Source organism: Barbatula barbatula (genome assembly GCF_947034865.1).
Source record: "Barbatula barbatula genome assembly, chromosome: 6".
In the NCBI taxonomy this organism is placed as follows: Eukaryota; Metazoa; Chordata; class Actinopteri; order Cypriniformes; family Nemacheilidae; genus Barbatula; species Barbatula barbatula.
This window is the reverse complement of record NC_136765.1, coordinates 6798165-6820106: the sequence shown is the minus strand read 5'-3', so window position 1 is coordinate 6820106 and position 21942 is coordinate 6798165. Positions and strand designations below refer to the sequence as shown.

Below are 21942 nucleotides of genomic sequence, written 5' to 3'. Positions count from 1 at the left end.
GCCCTTCAACCAAAATAAGCATCAAACACCTGTGCCTCTCACTTAAGTTATCTTCCTGACACACGTCTACATCACACTTTCCATGAACCTGTCACGTAATCTCACTCTTCATTGATCCGGCGAGTTCTGGAGTAACAGTTCTCTTAGAAACGGGTCTATTTTTTTCTCTTCATTAGTAGAGAAAAATAACACTTGCCTGCTCACATCCATGCATAAAGCAGGAGCTGACTGTATGCTGCTTATTTTTAAAGGTGAACTATCTGTGCAGATAGTGTAGACAATCTCAGATTCGGATTTACATTGTAAACACTTGTGTACAAATGTTATACCAAATGAATGTGTATTTTAGATTTTGTATAAAGTTGCACTGTAAACACTTAATACTAATTATACCATGGTCTCTTTGAATAGTCGATTCTGATTGGCTTTAAGGTGTGCATTACAACCATTTAATGCAGGGGTAGTTCCAGCCAGCTTGATCTACATTTAATTAAGCGACGAAAAAATTACAATGTTAACATCAAGAACAGCTTTTTGCTGGCAAATGACCATGGTATAAGCGGGATTATCCACGGCTAGCATTTAAGCATTTTAATGCACTTCGCAGAGGGTGGTTCTTGTCCTCCACGTTGTGCATTAACACCCTTTAATGAACGGCTAGCTGTGAATTATCCTTTACATAAATTATTAAATAAATAATTATTCATGTATTGAATAAGATTACATTATTTATGAAGTTGTAAGTTTTTCAGTCACAAGATGTCTTTAATGTTTGGGGGAAATGTAAATACAGAAAATGTTAATAAATAATCTAAATCTCTACCCAATGGCATGGTGGATGTTTTTCACAACCATCACCCTACCCCACCACCCTGATAACAGTTTTTTTTATTAACTTTTATGTTTTTTTTGTTCCCTTTCTACCCGTAGTGCACTTGGAGGACCTTCAGCATTACACATTCCTGCGTTCCCCAGTGGAGGCTGTCTTATTGACTATGTGCCCCAAGTATGCCAGCTACTTACGAACAAGGTTTGTATACTGTGCTAGCTTTGTATACTGTAATGGACTAGTTTTGATGCACTTATGTATTTTGTTGCCTATGTTGTATGTATGTAGCATATGAAAGGAAGTGCAAGCTTGTGTGCATTACAGTGTTTCTAAAATGGTGGATCGTGACCCAAATAAAGGATCACAGGTTTGTTCTCATAATAGGGCCATGAAATACTTAATATTCTAATAATTAAATGTAACTAACCATTTAAAATAATTATGTGGTTGAGGTGCCAGATGCCAACATAAACAGGATACACACACAGGCATGTCCTCATCCTCTAAATCCTGAATTAAACAAAAGACAACAAAGACAAATGGAAATGAGGCCAGAGTCAGAGACAGTCAGAGAAATCTCTCCTTTGGCCCCAGACCTTATATCCACATTTGACAGCATGAATAATCAAGCCTTCCTTTTTTCACTTCATTCCTGAGAGTGCCCACCAGCTCCCCAGGACACACTTACCTGAACTAGGGTCACACGTTAAGGTCAAATCACACTGCACAGACAAATGCCAACAAACACCAACAGACTAGATGGCAGTTGGGTTTAAAATTTTATGACAAATAACTGCCGTGTTCACATTGCCCAGACAAATTTGTTACATTGCGTAATTAATGTTTACTCACAGACAACTTTTTGTTAAATACTGATCCATGAAAAGACAACGGAGCTCAGAATTATAAAATAGCAGTCTCTTCTGCAACACACAGATAAGCAAAAAAAACAATTCTAAAATGCAATTAATAAAACGGCCTGCTTTTACAACTGAATGCATAACATCTTTCACATTTAGAGACAATCTCTTCCTTCACTAGAATAGTCTTTGTGCCATTAACCAAGGTCAGTCATCTCATTAAAGTCTCAATAAACTTAAAGCTAAGGTTCAAGGAAACTACTTGTAAGTCGCTTTGGATAAAAGCATCTGCCAAATGAATAAATGTAAATGCATACAGGCCCAGGGGATTGGGGGCCTGCATTCAAGTTTTATTTATGGCCGTACAATAATGTACAAAATGACTAACATTAGATGACTGATCTCATATATGGTTTACCCATGGGCAAATGTGAGTGGGTCCTTCAATGGAAAAAAATCAGAATGTAAAAACGCTATTTTCCAAACAGCTTTAGTGGCGTAGTGAGTAAGATCCGTGACAGGTAGTTAATATTTACATTTAGTCATTTATCAGACGCTTTTTTTAATTAAAAAACGACTTACAAAGAGTTCATACAGGAGCAATAATACAATAGGTACAAATAAAAAGTTACTAGTTTCCACAAAAGCCAGAACAATACCTTTTTTTATCATTTGACTGTCAAATATTCGCAAAAGAGATGGGTTTTAAGTATTTTCTATGTTGTGAGAGATCCGGTTGACCTGACTGAGTTGGGAAGAATGTTCCAACAGTGATAGTCCTGTAGGCAAGCATTAGTGACTTGAATCTGATAAAGGCTTCAACCGGATCCAATGGAGAGAGATGAAATTGGGTGTCACATGAGCCCTCTTGGGCTCTTGGAAGATGAGGCATGCTGCTGCATTCTGAACCAGCTGGAGTGGTTAAATAGCCTTTGCAGGAAGACCAGCAAGGAGAGCATAGCAGTAGTTCTCACGCTACATATGAATGTGACATCTAATTTGCCTTTTGCCGAACTCCATTTTCACATCACATATCAGTTCATACAAGCATTCATTTTCAACAAAATTAAGAAAGTATTTGAAAAATGGCTAATAGGTGTTTAAAAATAAAGTGTATGAGGTAAGTTAGGGGTAGTATAGAGGTCTTTATTGTCCCAATTAGTTGGCACCATTAAATAATTTTAATAATTATTTACACTCTATTATTATTGTATAACAACATTAAACGTTGTTTCCCTTGCTGTGTTGAAATGCAATTAAGTTTAATTTATATGGACTCTGAATGAGCTCTTCAATGTCAATTTGATTGAGGTGGCCAAACAAATGATGATAGTTAAGGATTACTGTACAATCAAATGAAGCCGAGGTTGAAAGAGTGAAAGAACCAGCGCGATGTAAGTAGTGTTTCACCTGTGTTATCAACACACCCATATCCCGACATTCTCCCGTTTTGTTATTTCTCCTGTGAAACTCCAGTTTCGCAGGAAAACGAACCCGGTCTGAATTTTTTTTATGACGGACAAAACAGTTGGAGGCAGGGTGTAAATGTGATTAACACAAGGTGAGGTTGTATTTAGTTTTTAACGTGCAACAATTTTGGACGCAAAATTCGCAAACATCTTTAACATTTATGTGGCGAGCAGGGCGGGATGAGAGCCGTGAGGGATAGGCGCGAGGCCGGTCACGTGAGTGATAACGAGTGTCAGCTGTGCGTGCACCAGTCTCGCATCTCTCACGGAGGAGCTCAGGAAGCATAAGAGAGGAGCGACAGGAGTGTTTGACGAGAGAGGACCGGGCCCGGACATGTGTTATGTTTATGTTTTATTGCCGGCAGTCTTCTGTGAGGTGGCTGCCGGTCTTCTACTTCCGGGTTTGTTGTTTATTTATTTTTGATTAAAGTTTGTTAAATGTTCTCCGGTTCCCACCTCCTTCCTTCCCTTTTATGGAACTTCATTACATTTAAGAAGTGCATTAGCTTAGGTATATAAGATTTTGGGAGAAGCTTTTGGGAGACTTGCTCCAAAGCTTTCAATTTCTTTATTCATAACGACGGGACAGAAAATGATGGAGAGAAGGGGGGGGTGAACGCGATTCAAAATTCAGGTGACCTAAATAGGCATTTGCTACAGAAATCTAGAGATTTTTTTTAATGATTCATTATTTCAATATTTTATTTTATGGCTTATTTCATTTTTGTGTGTAAACTGATAGTGACACTGTCATAAAATATGCCATCTGTATTAGTAAAACCAGTTATAAACGGTATTTCTCATTTTCAGAATGAGCACATCTGATCTTCCGTTTTGTGATATATTGTGCATTAATATTTAAGTATGGATCTCACCTATCAACTTCTCCCACGCTCCCTGTGTGGGTGTATAGTTCAGTGATCCACATTTCCTGACACACCTCTCCTGAACAAATAAGCTTAGAGAAACATCGAGAACAAATGTGTGTTTATGCATGTGACTGTGCATGGTTTAATAACATAACATTTCTCTCAGACTGGATAATTTATCAACACATGCTGAGTCATGAAATGGAGAACGGAATTGATTCTTACATCAAACATGATGCAATCTTACATCTGAGATGTTCTTCTTCTGATGTCACACTCTTTTGTGTCCTTAACTGAACACATATCTGTGTTATTTCTGGGACTACAAATTTTGTGTTACTTCTAACACAACTGGAGTTGCCCCTTTCATTTATTAAAAAATGTGTTAAAAAGTACTAAATACTACAACACAAACAATGTGTTAATTTGTATTAACACACCTTTTTTAAGAGTGCCACTGTAACAAACTTGTCACTTCCTGTTAAACATTCCTGTTAAAATGTTAGATCAGTGATAAAAAACAAATAACTCATGTTTCCATTTCAAAGAAATGCAATGGTGGAACTGCAAATGCATAAAATATGTGGAACTTAATGGTTAGTATGCATGCATAAAGCTGAAATTCACATGGCCAACAATTTTCATGTTTGGACTTAAAAAAATGATATACTGATAAATACATGAAGTCAGGGCTGCCAAATGCAGGTAGATTTCAGCTGTCGCCGTTAAGACAGCTACTCCCACTATACTCCCATTTTGGTGGGTTGAACATTACTTTTTAATTAAAAGTCATGCAAAATAATAAACAATGGGAAAAGTGACACTACAAAACTACAACTCCCATGACCACTCCCTCCACCCAGTGTTTGGTCATCGGAATGCGCACTACAGACACACTAGTCATAGTGAAGAAGTGATATGAAAGGAAAAGTCTGTTGGTTACAACGGCAGCATGTCAACTAAACGGGCGAAGACAGCTTCACTACAATCTTGAGAAGAAAAAGATTTTGACTGTGTCTCAATTCAAAGGAAGCTTCCTCCGGAGGTCGCATTTGTCGGGTGCATATGTCATCGAGGTTTATTATTTCAGGTTTTATTTCAGAAAGACAACCGTTAAATTTCAATGTAAGAATGATACTACAAAGATTCCGTCTAAAGATAAATAATTCTTCATTTTAGAATGTTTTATAATAGAAATGAGACAACCTCGATGACGTATGTGGTCAGCAAATGGAACTGGAGACGTTTTCAGAACGTGCTCTGTTAGCTGGGATTACATGCCACCAATAGAATCCATCACATTCCAGTAGACACTATTATAGTTTCCCATAAAACCAATACAATTCCCACTATAACCATTAAATCCATAAAATGTTATATTGTGTTTTGTGCAGAGTTCTATTGTTTTTTTTAAGCAAGGTTATTGAATGCATCGTATTGCATTTTGTTGTATCGAAATCGGTTCTGCTTCATACATTATGTATCTTTAATGTATAGTATCAATGCGTATGACATCGGCCTCGGTTGTGGAGATGTATATCCCTAATATCTATGGCTCGAACTGCTAATCCACGTGGTCAAAAGAGTTAACGTAGTTGGTTACAGATTTATGTAGTTATAAAGCGAGGCAGTTTCAAACCACATTTTTTAAACTGTCTTTGGTAAACTTTAATTTTATTCATAAAATTCTCAGCAAATGATTCATTAAAATTATACATTTGCACATGTTTTGTTGTGAACATATTAAAAACACAACAGAGGCATATAAGCAACAATAAAAACTTGATTTTCACCATAGGGGTACTTTAAAAAGGATTCTAGCTCAGTATTCCAATCAATCAGAACATATTTTTCTTTTAAGTTTGTGCCACAGCTGCCCTTAACTTACAGTTATATTTTTGTTTTACAAGAAAAGTTGTACTTTAATTTAATTGAATCAATTATTTTTAAATTCTGATGCCCAATTACGATTGATGATAATAGTAGAAAAGTGAGATAATGCAAGCTTTAATCGAGGCCAAAGGAGGCTATACAAAATATTAGTTTTAAGTTTTTCGTAGATTACTAAAATATTTTTGTCTTTTTTTATTATGACAAATGGTGGTCTAATACATTTGAAAGGGAAAAACGGCATCATAATTTTTTCAGTAGTTTGCCATTTAACACACAAAACAACACAGTGTAAGAGCCTTATGGTGTGGTCCTTATGTGGGTGAAGCGAGTTTGACATTTTCTAATCCTGTTCTCACAATTTCTTCCCCCACTCTCTTTCTGTCCTGTTCTGTTCATCAAACTGAAATTAAATTACAATGCCCATTATGCTCGTCATTGACCACCGTTCTATCTAGTTATTAAAATATATATATTGTTTGACTTCTGAACACATTTAAAGGGTTACATAATGATACTTCTGGTACTCCATAGTGACCTTTTTTTAGCCATATACATTATGTTATGTAATCTTTGTAGTTTTTCTTGATTTCAGGTGCAGTATGTAATTCAAGGATATCACAAGAGAAGAGAATACATCGCAGCTTTTCTCAGTCACTTTGGAATGTGAGTTGTTTTACCCTTGAAGACTGTACTTTCTTTTTGACATATGAAGAAACGTTAAGTCTACTGGTGAATTATGAAACCATTTATTGCGAGCACTGGCTTGTTATATAACTTGTAAAGGCGCCTAAAACAGTGGCACACCCCTGTGATCACGAAAAAATTAGTTACCAGCACTAATTCCTCCTTATTTCTTAATTACTTGTGATAATTCGGGTTCTAATCTCACAAACAAGCAAAGACAATCACCTTATAATACACAAGGCACCAGGACGTTTCTGATTTATTTAAAACACCTTAGTACAGCAGCAGACATGGCATTCTGGCATGGGATGGAGCTATGACATCAATTTATTTGTTATAAGGTAATGGGCTATTAATTCTGGCTTTTATGGGAAATTTGGTTGTCTGGTTTTAGTAGGGCAATGCTAGGTTTGGGTTGGACTTCATTTTACAGTATGTGCACTGACAGTGTACTTAACCAAATTACTGGTAGCTTTGTGTACTAAATATGAACTTGCCTATGGTTTAGCGCTAGTACAGTAGACCTACCTAAAGGTTTCACGGTATATACTGTAGTATAAAATATGTATGTACAGGCATAAAAGTTTATTATTTAACAACACATACCAGCCATCCATTACATGATATACCCTGTCTCTATCAACAGCCTAGTTCATAAATCAGTATTTTGTTTACACAAGTTCGGACACTGGTAAGGACCCTGGCTCACTACACTTTATTTTCCGGTGATATTTAAGTACATTATGAAAAACACTTTCGATATGTGTTTATAAATGAAATATAATGAACGCTTTTCAAAACTTTTGACTTGGGCGTTAGACTTTAGAAATTGTGATTTCCAGTAAGCAAACAAAGGGAGACATTGATGCTTACTGGTTTTTGAATTGCATTGTGGAAATATTTTGGGAATAAACTTTTCAGCGTACTAGAAGGATTTTGCGATTGAGACAGCATCCAGGACTGGAACTATCCTTTTTTATTATGACCTGTATTATCCAGACGCCTTTTAACACACTAAAACATATTTATTTGCTTTTTGTCCACACAGGGGGGTGGTAGAGTATGATGCTGTGGGGTTTACCAAGCTCACCCTTCTGCTTATGTGGAAAGATTTCTGCTTCCTTGTACATGGTGAGATACACAAACAACAAAGCTCTTTATGCATTGTGATAATAGCACTAGTTTTTACCTGAATGCTTATCTAAGATCAATAGTTGAACCATGCTCTGTGCTGTCTTCCTGTAGTGGACCTGCCTTTATATTTCCCTCGAGATCAGCCTACCCTCACATTTCAATCAGTCTATCACTTCACCAGCAGCGGGCAGCTCTACTCTCAGGTGCAGAAGTCATACCCCTACAGTCCACGCTGGGATGGCAATGAGATGGCCAAACGAGCCAAGTAAGAAAAAAATTGCAGAAAAAGAGCTTTAGAACTTAAAATTTTCACTGATAGCTTTTGTTTTCTCCTTGCAAGATCATATTTAACCGATTCAGATTTGCTTCCTGTGAAATGCTGATATGAATGTAGTGAAAGCCTCTCTTCTGCAGGCCACTGGAATATTTAGCATGTAGATTAAGTAGTGTTCACCTTTGGACTGTTCTTCCAAACACACCCCATTCCTGGAGTGTGATAAGTTTCAGAGATAATGTATTCACTGTTTGTGTTCAGCCCATATCTTATCTTGGCTTTAATAAAGCAACAACTGCCATGATTACTTCACCACCCTGCATGAAATGTTTTGAGGCTTTTTCATTTTTCTCAATCTTATTTTGTCCTCTAGATTTCTTCACTTATTCGAATACATTTAATCACATTTTCTCTCTTTTTTAAATTAATGGCATTAAGTAGGAATGCCCATAACAATGCTAGTAAAAGACGCAGACATTTTTTATATAGTTATTGTATTAGAAAGTCAGGGTATTTTCAGATGTAGGTTTCTACAGTACATGACATTACTGTTGTTTGTCTCTTTCACTTTATTTTCTCTCTCTTGTTTTTCTCTTCTCCACAGGGCTTATTTCAAGAGCTTTATCCCTCAGTTCCATGAGGGAGCTTTTGCCAATGGAAAGCTTTGAACATACAGAATGTGGTCTCTAATTCACCTGCTGTAAAGAGTTGAATGTAAGGTCTATGAAGGGATGTCTGTTTATTGGAAAACCTGTGACTCAGCTTCTGGGGCGCTTTAATGTTTAGCCTTTTGACCTCACAAGCCAGTTGTAAACGTTAATGTATTGTATGTACTTTTTCATGTCATCTTTTTTTATTTGTTGCTTTATTTGTATTTTGCCAAATGCATGTTTTACACCAAATTTGTTTTGTAAAGAAATTAGTGGCAGGGTTATCAGCAATGTATAAGTGTGTTTGTCATAGGGAGTGTAGTTATAAAGGGGTGTGTGAAAGAACCTACAGTTTAGGGAGGGTGAGACTGTAAGAGGAAATAAGAGTTGTTTTCATCATTAAGCACAAAGGTCATTGTCAGTGGTCTTCTTTGTCCTGGGGGTCTGGCCTCTTCTGAATTTATTGTTGGTTATGTTGGAGCTGTCAAACCTCATTGGAAACCACTGAATGAATGTATCTGGGGCATTTAATAGAATCAAGTCTCCTAATAAAAAATATATAAAGAAGATTATTTTGGTCTGTTTTCAATTGTGTCTGTACTTGACACTTAAATTTTTCTATCTGCTGTCTAACTGTGCTAGTCAGACTTCCCAGTGACCATTTGGAGGTGGTAAGGGAGAGGTGTTTTTTTTAAACCAGCATTAAGACTGGGTTGGCAGGTGAAATACTTCCTTTTAGTGTGTTTCATGCACGTGTCAGCAACATATAAAAGCCTAGGTTTTAAGTTAACAGTTAATCTCAGAGGTCTTGTAGAGTGGCAGTAGATGAATAAACAGTGTGTATCATGAGCCTGTTTTCTTTCGCTCTACACTTTTAGTGTCAAGGTCTTGCCTGCCAACTTTGATGTAAATTCCCTAAAATCCACTAATCCTGCCTTATTTAAACCATCTTGATGGCAGCGGGCCACAGAAAACAAAAAGCTTGGCAATCTAAATGATGCCCAGATTCATCAATTACCATGGTATTGTCATTCCAAGCTAGCAGGTTAACCTCTGAAGAAATTGCTGCTGACAGCTGCAGTTGTGTGTCGCTATTTTAAAATAACTTTAAACCTCTTAATCTGAGATTCGCCTTCTTGTTATATGCATATTTCTAGAAACCTTCAGAGAAATCCCAGCCACAGTCACCTGATATTTCCTCTTCCAGGTTATCCCTGTTCCTGTAGCCCACCTAGAGCATTGCAATAGCAACCTAAAGGTTGTTCTTTCAATTCCAATAAAAGACACACTGTAAAACTATGCTGTAGTTTTGAAGCAGGTTTGCCAGTAATTTACTTTAGACTGAATTACTACTTAAAACTACTTTCTTATTTGGTACTGTTTTAAATTTGAGTTAAACTTTGATCAAAATTCAAACCCTTTGACTTTGAGATTTTAAATGAGCAAGAAGAGGCTGGTCTCATTGCTGGCATTAGCACAGCAATACTTCACAATATGACATTCTTCCTAAGCATTTTTGTTTTGTTTTCTAGTAATAATATTTAAAACGTCTTAAATTACGATACATTTACATAACAAGAAAAGTGACCTTAGATATTTAGTCTAGTTTATGAAAGTAAATATAAGAACTAGGTAAGTTTGTTTAAAACAAAATTGTAGATTAAATCTACAGTAAGCTACTGGCAACCTTCTGTAAAACGTTTTCAAGTGCATGAACAGACTAAAATGCACTGCAAGTCGCTTTGGGTTAAAGCACCTGCCAAATGTACATCTAAAAGTGGGTACGCTGATATTTAGTCAAATATAAAATCTACAAAACGTTTTAGGAATTCACACTTAACTATGTTAATATACTTTTAAGAAGCGGTTCCTCCTGAACATTGGCTTCAGTGCCTTTTTAGTGTTTATCTTTACTTACATTTTTCTCAAGGTATATTGATTTTTAAATATAAACCTTTTATTAAACACCCCATAAACCCTAATTGGGCATTGTGTCACATTGAGTAAGATGTCACAATGGGATCTTGCTGTTATTGACACTGTTAAAATGGAAATTGACATGATCAGTCTATGACACCATGTTATCCTTCAATAATTACTGAGAAAAAAACAAGAAGGCTAACCACTTCCAGAAAACTCAAGCCCTTGTAGTTAGTTAGATATATCCTTTGTGACAGCTTCCTCATGTTTGTCATTGCTCCAGCCTCTTTTGTGCGAGTTCCAATCACAATCTTCCACAGTAGATGTGACAGCTCCCACTTTACTAACCGTGACCTTTGCCTCCACCTTCATTTTTCCTCAGTAGAGCATCAAAACTGGAAAACAATGAAAAAGGACTTCTCCACTATGTTTAATGCATAGGCTTAATTTCCAGCAGAACACTAGTGTTTTGATTTCAAAAACAACAAAAACAAATAAAAAAGAATGTGATTGTAAATCCCATCTGACACTCTATATCATCATTCTTTTCCTAAAGACACTAAAAAGACTGGGCAGCGGCAAACAAAAGTTAATCAAATGGAACTAGGACACATTATGACATTATAAACATATTATTTTACATAGTCCTCTGAAAACAAAAGATAGAAACATCATTAAAAGAAAGTTGCAGAAAACAACAAAAACAGAGACAGGCAAAATTTCCTGTTCTGGTAACTCGATGTCTAGTGTGTCCCCCGTCGTAGTTTTTATCCAGCGAAGGAGAGGAGGGGGCGGCAGGGATTGAGGATTTTAACTGAGGCAGCACTCGGGTATGTGGCTGGGTTGTTGACGCGAACCGTGTTTAGGATGATGGAGCTGAGAGGCTTAACTAATTTGGAAGAGTGGGGAAGATTTCAGGCCTTTTGTTGCAAGTTGTTTGATCTGTTGCATAAAAAATTGCCTCCAAAATGTAATGGAAATGAGAGAATTACTGTTTATTTTGCCTCTGTTCAACAACGCATAGATATTTCTCATTTTGTCAACGTGCAAGATATGTTTTCACTCCTTTTTGATTATAACCTCCACTCGTTAAGCTCTGATTGTTCATTGCTAATTACTCTACTAGACATGAATCAAAAAGGAGGAGAGCCATACTAAGCGGATCAAATGTAGTCTGTTAATGGCTCTGGCTGCTTTCTGCTTTTGTCTCCTCCTCATGTTGCAGAGGCATGTTTTATTTTTTCCCCATCTTCTTTGATTTCTGATTATGGGATGATAATATGAATGCAGATTTCTCCCATCTTCATCTGGGCTGAGAATCATATGCATTTTGAGCCATTTCTTAGGCAGTTTAAACCTGTCAAGGATTTACAGAAGCAAACCCCTCAGGTGTCTTAGCCCTGGCAAGGAGCTCCCAGCTTTCCTTAATTTCACAAGGAATTAAAGGGACTGATGCTCCATTGTAAATGGAACATCTGAACCTTTGTTTAAAAGCCACAGTCTCAGTGACTAAGAAGATGAGGATATGGTCACTTCTTCTCACAGTTGCAAACAAATTTTAAGAGCAAGCTTTATTAAGATCAATTATTTTTAGCTGTCGTATTTTGTAAATCTACCAAGTGTAGATATTTCCTAACTGCATTTCCAAACTGTGTTGAAGAGTCTTGTTATTTTTGTTAGAGCTCTACATGATACGCTTTTTGCATATATCCTCCTTTCTGCATACATCCTCCTTGCGTGGTCGTATCTGGCTGCCGGCAGTACCTGGTCAACTGTCAGGCTGGATTGAGTGTTGACCACTGTCAGGGTGGGAAATGCACTCTGATAGTCTGTCTGGCTGATTGACCTGTCAGCTGGAGTGATGTGTACAATGTAGAGTGATTTGGACAGGTGCACGCTGCAGATCAAATGGTGGGAATCATTATATGACATTCTGTGAACTCTAAAGTTGTATTTTTGTTTTACTACGAATTTAGCAATAGTTTTGAATATTAGCTAATTCTTTCTTCTTTATTTAATCAAATGTAATTTTGTTCTTCAATAGAAGTGTCAGTCATTGTTTATGAGGCTGGTATTGTTTTTAGATTAATGGATGTGAAAAAACTGTTTATTCTGATTATTAAATACACTGTAAAAGCAATTCAGATCCCAAACCAAAAGTGACTGGTAACGTCTTATTTCTAAGTTGAGATTTCATAACTTTGTCACTTGTGGCAACACTCTTTTAAACAGGCGTTTGAACTTTGACTGAGCCAATAGAAACATTTAAATGCAACAAGTCAAAAGAAAATTGGAGAGATGATTATTCATATTTTTAAACAAGCAACATACACGTCTTTGCTATAAATAAACACTTAAAACACTTTGTTTTTAGAACTTTAGAACCCTTTTTATAGCCTACAATTGCAGCCCATGACAGAAGAGCAAATAACTTACCCCAGGGGTGTGGTTTGTGAAGACAAAGGGTTAATTGTAAATTTCTATTTGAACACAAAAAGTTATATTTATACTATTACATTTTTGACAGTAGGTGGATATTGTTTTTGAATTGTTAGTTATTTCCCATAATATGCAAATTACAGTTATCATTTTGTTTAATGGAATTCACTTTTCATTTCAGTAATATTTTAGGCTATTGTGTAGGCTCAATTGTAACACTCTTTTCAAGCCTATATAACAGTGGTTAAGAGTAAACAATGAATTTTCAGTCATGGGTGTGCATTTTTCTGCTTTCAACAATGGTAACCTAATCAGAATTTAGTCAGGATTGATTAAAAACGGATTTATTTAAATATTTAAAAATAGATTTTACCATTATATTAGTACCACAGATTTTTTCATGGTAAAATCACTTTGATATATGTCTTTTATTAACAAATTGCTGTATAGTTATGCAAAAATAAAGTTGTAATTAGTATTATGCAAAAGTTACATGCTTTATTGCTGCTTTCTAACATGCAACTACAACACAGCTGTTAACCTCTGTATGTTCCCTTGACATTAGAGCTTGATCCCTGCAGGGATTCGGAAAGGATGGAGAGGTGGGCAGTAAACACAGTGTGGAGAGCGCAATGGGGGTAGGCAATTAAATGCTCTTACAGAGTGCCTTAAATCCCCCATAGCACCTTAATTAAACCCACATTAATGTTCCATTCAACCAGACAGAACTGATTCTCCAAATCGTAAACCCTAGAAAACGGCCATCTAAAATAAAATAATGTTTGAGCAAATTAATCTTCCTGCTATGAGAGTCACATTTACACTCAGCATTTTGTTTCCTTTCCTATACAATGAATTAATTTGTCTGTCTTATCTCTCCTGTTAAATATGCTTAATATTAAGAGTCACGTTTACACTCAGCATTTTGTTTCCTTTCCTATACAGTGAATTAATTTGTCCGTCTTATCTCTCCTGTTAAATATGCTTAATATTAAGAGTTATACAAAGGCAGATAGAGCCAGTGAAATTAAATTCCTGTGCCCGGATGCACTTGCAGATTTTGATTTGTCATTTGTAAGTTTGATAATGACCAGCTAGAACTGATAAACGGTTGCCCATCAAGATACTGCGAGTTATCTTAAAGGTCAAGTGCGTAATTTGTTGAAAAAAAAACAGAAATGCCATAATAAACAGTTATGTTTATTATGGCATTTCTGTTTTTTTTTCAACAAATTACTTGCATAAAGACCTTACATAATAAATGGTTATGTTTTTATTACATGAGCTATCTACATAACCACTGGTCCCCTTAAGGCTGGAATAGATTTTATTAAAACCTGACATCACACACTTGCAGACTTTTTGAAAGTGTGCAGAGAAAAACAGGTCATCACACTGTGCGATAAATCTGCAGTCCTTTAACCAATACTACTTCTATGTTAAATGTAAAACATAATATATATTCAGTGTGTTGTTATGCTGATCACCTGACAGTGATAACAACTGGCTGCATGCATCCGACAGGGAATAAAATCCAACATGCGGATCTAGATTGCGATCTTTGATGATTCAGTGGGATTAGAGAGCTTTATCCAGAAGGATCTCTCAGCGCCTTACCACCTGTCTCGAGGACACTCCACTTTCTCCATTGGCCACACTGAACTCTTCAGCACCAAAGCCCATGCAAGTGGATTCATATCGCCTCACCTGAGTGGAGAGAAACCGTAGGATCACTTCAGGTCTTTACTGTGTATTTAGCAGACATCTCATTGCTACCTGCCCGGTTCGACCCTCGTGCAATTCAGTTTTACCCTCAAATCGCTGTGCTGTCTCACCTCTCCATACAATTAATCTTAGACCATCGATCTGCAAGCCCTTCTCAATTCCAGCTTGCCAGGAAACTTCATCTCCATAAGTGATCTCCATCAGCTACAGTTAAAACCACTCCACAGCCCTCTGGTCTTCAACATCATCACCATCCAAGGCAAACCACCAACCCTGTCAGACAACTGACTCACCTTCCTAGCAGTACTGATTTCCCCACACCTGCACCCGGACACCATTGCCCTTTAAAAACTCACCACTCCTGCACTACAGCGTAAGGTCTCTTGTGAGCTACACCAAAGCTTACCTGACTCTATAAGACAGACTCTTCCTCTTCTGAAAAGTTCTTCCTCACGTTATGGTCCAAGGAAACTTAGAGAGATGAGGAAAACAACTGTTTCTCTATGTTTATACTGCCTTTACTCTGAATAACCATAACATGCCTGTTTCTCCAAAACTGTTAATCCTGTTAAATTTACCTGTTCTATGTCTCTGGGTCCCTTCTGCATCCTTACACATGTAAATTATTCCTTAACTTATAAAATTAAAAGTTAAAAAATGTGACGTATACACAAAACACATGTTCACCTACTATGTACGACAACACCAACAATTACCCTTATAGCTAGATGAGGCCCTACAGTGGAAGTATGCATTTAATGAATTTGCTTGATAAAATAATTCAATAAAATGTTCTGTCTTTCATATTTACATTTACATTTAGTCATTTAGCAGACGCTTATCCAAAGCAACTTACAAAGAGTTCGGGGAGCAATAAGCGATATGTCATAAAAGAGCAATAGTACATTAGGTGCTAATACAAAGTTACTAGTTTCAACAAAAGCTATACCACTACCTGTGGAGAGAAGAGGGTTAGTGTACTTTTTCATTTGTCTGTCAAGTATTCACAGAAGAGGTGTGTTTTAAGTAGTTTTTTGAAGGTTGTGAGAGATGTGGTTGACCAGACCGCGTTAGGAAGAATGTTACATTTACATTTAGGCATTTGGCAGACGCTTTTATCCAAAGCGACTTACATTGCATTATCCTATACATTTTACATAGGTATCTGCAATCCCCTGGGATCGAACCCTAAACCTTGTGTTGTTAACGCAATGCTCTTACCACTGAGCTACAGGAAAGCGTTCCAAGGAGTTGTGAAGGAGAATGAGAGGGAAAGCGATTTAATGCCCTTATGAGAAGGCATTACAAGGCGCCGCTCGTTTGCTGAACGCAGGGTTCTTGATGGGGTGTAGGAGTGTAGTATGGTGTGAAAGAATGCCGGTGCAGATCCAGTGATAGTCCTGTAGGCAAACATCAGTGACTTGAATCTGATACGAGCTTCAACCGGTAGTATATACCTTAGTATATAATTAATAAGGCACTGGATGCTTGGATGGTGTTATTGTGATTTTGTTATGGCTGAAGAAGTTGCATTGTAAGTATTCTGTTGTACCATGTACGGTTTAACAACAAATATTCAAAATATGACACAGCATCTTTGGCCGTATTGCTTGATTACAAATACTGTATAATTATATAGCAAATACATAATTCTGTATTCTATATAATTTTTTGCCAGAGTTATCAGCTTTCATTGTATGTTTGCCCTTGCAAAAACAGTGTCTGAATTGATATTGTATATATGTATATAGCGAATGCACTACAAAGAACTGTTGTTTCACTTACTGTTCACTAAATGTTTTGCCAGGCTCCAAAATTAAAATTAAATTGAAAATATAATTTATTGTCCCTTGGTGTCTTACCAGTGAGTCTTGCACATAGGCTTTAGTGTGTCCTATTCGTGTACAGTTTTAAAACATGGATTTATACAAACGTACACGAACTTATCAGACAACCAATCAGTCAAACAAATCTATTTTGTTCCCTACAATGCATGTGATGAAGAGAGGTTGAAACCAACTTAAAAGCTAAATGTAACTATTATACAAAACAAGGGGAAAAAGAACGGTATAGCTTTCAAATGCCCCTGCATTTTTCCTCTACTGCCCTCTTGGAAAGCACACTGCAACGGGTAATATTTACCTTGGCCAAACACCCCAGCTTTACTGGAAGACCCTTTCACGTGAAAGACTGATGCTAAGTCTTCTGTCATTCTTTCACGTCCCTCTACCACCCCTATTTCTTTTCCATTCATTCAGTTCTTCCTCTATACTCTTCTGCACTCCCCCCTTTGTTTTTAAGTGGCTGTCGCTCTGTTCCGTCGCTCTTTGTTTAGAGTCAGTCATGCATTCATGACGCATTTCCTTCCATTCTAGCAGGAATTAGTGCTTGTAGTAACCCTTTCTAAACCACATTCAAAACTGTGGTGTTTGTTATGGGTAAATACAGTGTACAACTGGCAAAACCATTTTCTGTGATTAACAACCAGTATACACAGTCACACAACATTGTAAAGATAAAGCATTTTTTAGTAATGAGGTGAAATAATATAATATTTGCTATTGAAAAGACAAATTAATGGAATACTGTTATTTTCTTACCTTAAGTTTATTAACTTAAGTCTCGTCCACTTTATAGACAGGTAGTGTAAATATCAAGAATAAATACTTACAGCGAAGTTATCATGTTAAGTATGGGTCAATGAAGCGTAATCTCTAGAATTCATTCATTAACAAAACAGACAAACAAGGACATAATCATGATTTTAAAGTTAGGATCTATCCCATTTATTCTTCTGATCTAGCCTACTGATTTACTCTATGACAATACTGCTCTCTTTGTTTACCATGATTTTTTTTTTGTAATTAACATACATTAATAAGTTTGTTAACTTCACTGTAGTTTTTCATCCTTTTAGTTTAAGTATTAAATTAGTATTATCATTAGCATCAAGGGTTTTGCGAGGCCCTGTGCGAACTTGATGTGCGACGCCCTTTGGGGAAGAGAATTTAATAGACAGATAAACCGTATATAAAAATATTTTAGCAAAAGGTTTGTTTCAATTTAACAGCATTAGGTTAAAGAGTGAATCTTTAGATGCTTACGTCATTCAGGTAATCTATCTTTGACCAATTTCAGAACTGACATGCAAATGCATGGATAACTGTCGCACGCATTGTTTAATGTGCATACATTTAAAAGCGATTGCATCACTTTAAGGCGGGGTGTCAGATTTACGATTTACGCTTGTTAAGACAAAGTCGGGACGAGTACCAAAACAAACTTGCAGCCAATCAGCAGTAAGGTGCACAGGACCAACATAGGTCGAGCCGAGCACTGACGAAAGCGAAATATGGGGGAGGGGTGTGTTGGTTTTTGCGATTTGAACATCCACAAACTAAAATTTCAAATGCTTTTAGTTTGCGATTTTACAAATCTTGTTTTCTGACCAGAAAAAGCACACTGTGTGCACGCACTTTGGGAGGAACGGGAGAAATTTATCAGACGCACACGCACATCGAAACAACATTGAATTAATTCATTGAGTTTTCGTGGTGAAAATATGTTCTATTCTTATTCTCTATTATATTTTTTTGTGTTCATTTAAAAAAGAAAAAATGAAGTCGGTTCTTAAAGGAGCCGGCGCAAGGCCCTGTGCAGTCGCACAACCCTTGTGTCTGGCTGCACTGAGCATTATGACCAATGGGGTGCCATAATGGGAGATTTTTGAAATGTAATAATGGTTTTGCTTAAATAAATATTCTTTTCATTAGTCTGTTGCAATAACTGCTTGAGCAAGTCAATCCGAAGCCAGGGTGATTACCCAGCAAACACAGTATTGACAGTTCGTCATCATTTGGTCACCGTATGACATTTCTGTGTAACCACGTTCTGCGGACGTCTTGGCAACGTTCCATCTCTCAGAAATTTTGCTAAAGTTCCAGAAACGGCGTAGCCATATCCTCAAATAACATTGTGAATTAATCCCATGTAGAACATTGTAGCGACGTGGTATGCTGGTCTGCAGATAACCTGGACACTGGTCATTTTTAATAATGAATTTGGTCATTTCTATTATGTTATTAAATGCTAAATTTATATTGTCAAAACAAATTTTATATATCAGATTTTTCACAGCTATTAAACTGGAGTTTAATCTAATACAACAATTAAAACTGTCATTTAACCAAAACGGTAATTTCGTTTTACCTCACTGCATGATATATTACTTTAGTGGTTTATTAATATTCTTGCTTTACTTTATACCTTACAGATGTGAGAGTAAACACATATTTTAGTGATTTTCGATTGATTTGGTGCTTTTAAATGAACAGACCCTGATGTTAGTAAGTGTAACGTTAGACGCTTTTGATTGTTGTATAAAAAAAAACAGACATCCTGCTAAATGTATGTGATAAAACAAGAATATAATGTTAATCTTAAAGATGATGTATATTCATCTCTGTCAATATATTTCTGCTTTAAATCCTATAAATTGTTTTGTGATTCAAGCTACTAATCTGCAAAATGTCTGATGCACGGTGCTGTGTTAAGTTTATTTATTGTTATATTTTGTATAATACGTATTTAACTGGAAAATTGTTCAGATAATGCATAAAATTGAATCTTTCATGCACAGATTAAATCACAAATTAATATCATCGTCCATCCCTGTTGAAAAAAACAGTATATGCTGGGTTAGGTTATTGATGCTGGTTTGACTATTTTATAGACCAGCACATGGCCATCTTAAACCAGCACAAACCAGTATCAAAACATAACAAACCATGATATGCTGTTTTTTCAACAGGGAAACATACCATTTCTGAGAACAAAGATTTGATAAGAACACCCTTGGGCGTAACACCCCCCCCCCCCTTAAATTACAGACCATAATTCAGTGAAGTATCACACTCAGACCCCTAAACACACTTAACTTTTGCGGCCACTCCCACAGATCTGAACAGTGCATTAGACACCACATTGTCACTGCCTTAGATTTACATTTATTAATTTGGCAGACGCTTTAATCCAAAGCGATTTACAAGTAGGATATCATATAAACATTGTCAACACGCTAAACCGTTCCGTTAGCTTTCAAGGCCATGCTACTAGAAGGATCAACGCTGGAGTAAGCAAGGAAATGGCTGAAAAGAGAAATAAAGCTGCGCATCATCTGCATAAAAATGGGAAGAGAACCCATGTGCCTTAATAATTGGACCTAGGGAAGTGTTAAAAAGTATATAGAAGACAGGAGAGGAGCAAGAACTGATCCCTGAGGAACTCCAGTTGTCAGCTGGTGAGATCTTGATGGCTCGGAGTGAAAGACAGAGGAGTGAATTTCTAGGTGTTGAAAACACTCAAACCTGTTCCACCTCCTCACCCAGAAGGACAAGGAGTGTGGGTGAAGTTGAAGTTGATGGAGAGGAGATGGAGTAGCAGTTTTCTCTTTACAGATCCATGTTTCAGACAGTGCCAGAAAATTGAGAATAGACTGACTGGCGAAGGCCAGGATGAAGTGTGCCTTGTTGACAGATGACTGACAGTTCCAGAGCCCTACAAGCCAGACAAGCAGACTTGTGGAGGGCAAGTGAAGAGTGACTGAGGTCTCCGCTGTGTAAGTTTGTAAATGCGCCTCCCGTGGACAGTCTGAATGTACTGGAAACACATGTAAGTAGCTAAATAAATAAATAAAACAATAGACAGTATCTGGTCTGGTCTGCAGGCTTCGCTGCTCAGTGGAGTCCGGCAGGTTGAGTCGCAGGTCTTTACCTGCCACGTCAGAAATCAGTGCTAATATACTGCAATGTTTCTCCCAGATTTGCTGGATCTGCATGTAAAACAGAAAGGTCAGGGGATTATGGTCTGTATAGACAACTATTGGTTGGGCATTTCTACCAAGATAAACCTTGAAATGCTGTTAAGCCAACAGTAAAGCCAAAGCTTCTTTCTTGATTGAGCTATAAGAAAGCTGACACTTGACAAGCATGTGTCATGTGTCACCTTGACACGACCTTGAGTATCATCTTGAAATAGGACAGCTACCACACCAAAGTGGCTTGCATCCACATGCAGTTTGTATGGCATCTTAAATTTAGGTGCAGTTTACAAAGAGGCATTACTTGACAGGCAGACTCAAATGCTCGATCACAGTCACTGTTCCTCCTAAACACTCTCTTTGTGCTCAGGTGGTCTGTGATTTATGTGAGAGGGTCAAATACAGAAGAAAAGTTTCTGCAAAAAACTAGCAGACATTCTTAGAAATCTGCGAAGCTCACGCTTGTTATAGATTTAGGGAATTTAAGTATGGCATCTACCTTAGCTTCAACAAGTTTCACAAAGGCATGGCCTACCTTTTTGCCTAGGTTGGTTACTGTAGCCTTTCCAGTGTCAGATTTAGAAAGGTTTAAGGTTAGTGAAGCCCCATTCAACCTTTCAAAAAACATCTCTGCTATACTTTTCATATTCCCATGACTGTATAGACCACAGTGTCATCAAGATGCATCACAGTTTGGCACATCACCTAGCACAAAATGCATTAGCCTTTGGAAGGTAGCTGGAGCATTTCTTATTCCTAAAGCCCTTGCTTGTACAGAGTATTCTAGGATAAATCTGGGGTAACAAAGGCTGAGATCTGTGTCTGCTATATCTATTACTGCACAACAGTAATGCTTTTACGAAGTTAAATTACATTTAGTTGAATTAGGATTTTTAAATTAATCAGTCTGAAACCGTCCTAAATTAGCACAGAAAACTCGTGTTCCCCTCTCTATCAGATTTGAAATCTATAAATCGCAATATTTTATTTACATTTATTTAACGTTTTTGAATGTAATGACATTAGATTTTATGAAAACATAAAAAGAGCTATTCAGATCATTATAATATTCACAGCATTAACTTTGCTCATTTAAGAGAATTCTGTCACCAACTCACCCATGTCCAGTCTGTGTTTTTGCTTTTTCCTCTCATGAAGCATTGTTCGGTGAAATAGTGTCAGAACCATCACCCGTCGGGTGAACCGCTAATGTTTGATGTAATGGGTGTTATAATGATCATGTGTCATTTGGGATTCGGGTGCGGGAAATAATAAGGCCGGGCGGAACGCGGATCCAGTAGCCAAGACTATTCTGACTCACCTCAGCTAATGCAAAGTTGTGTTCTAATTGCAGATTGATTTGTAGCGTTGAGCATTG

At 37.0% G+C, this 21942-nt stretch overlaps 1 protein-coding gene across 2 annotated transcripts in view; it reads left to right on the top strand.

The window, feature by feature from the left end:
- The window catches only part of babam2 (BRISC and BRCA1 A complex member 2), a 112389-nt gene extending 99652 nt beyond the window's left edge, over positions 1–12737 (top strand). The window contains exons 8-12 of one of the 2 annotated variants that reach the window (XM_079459020.1): positions 931–1030; positions 6513–6583; positions 7653–7735; positions 7850–8003; positions 8617–12737. In XM_079459020.1, the coding sequence (XP_079315146.1) occupies positions 931–1030; positions 6513–6583; positions 7653–7735; positions 7850–8003; positions 8617–8680 (472 nt within the window). In that variant the 3' untranslated portion in view covers positions 8681–12737. The remainder of the gene's footprint in view (positions 1–930; positions 1031–6512; positions 6584–7652; positions 7736–7849; positions 8004–8616) is intronic. The other variant, XM_079459021.1, reaches the window with a different exon arrangement.
- The last annotated feature ends 9205 nt before the right edge of the window (positions 12738–21942 follow it).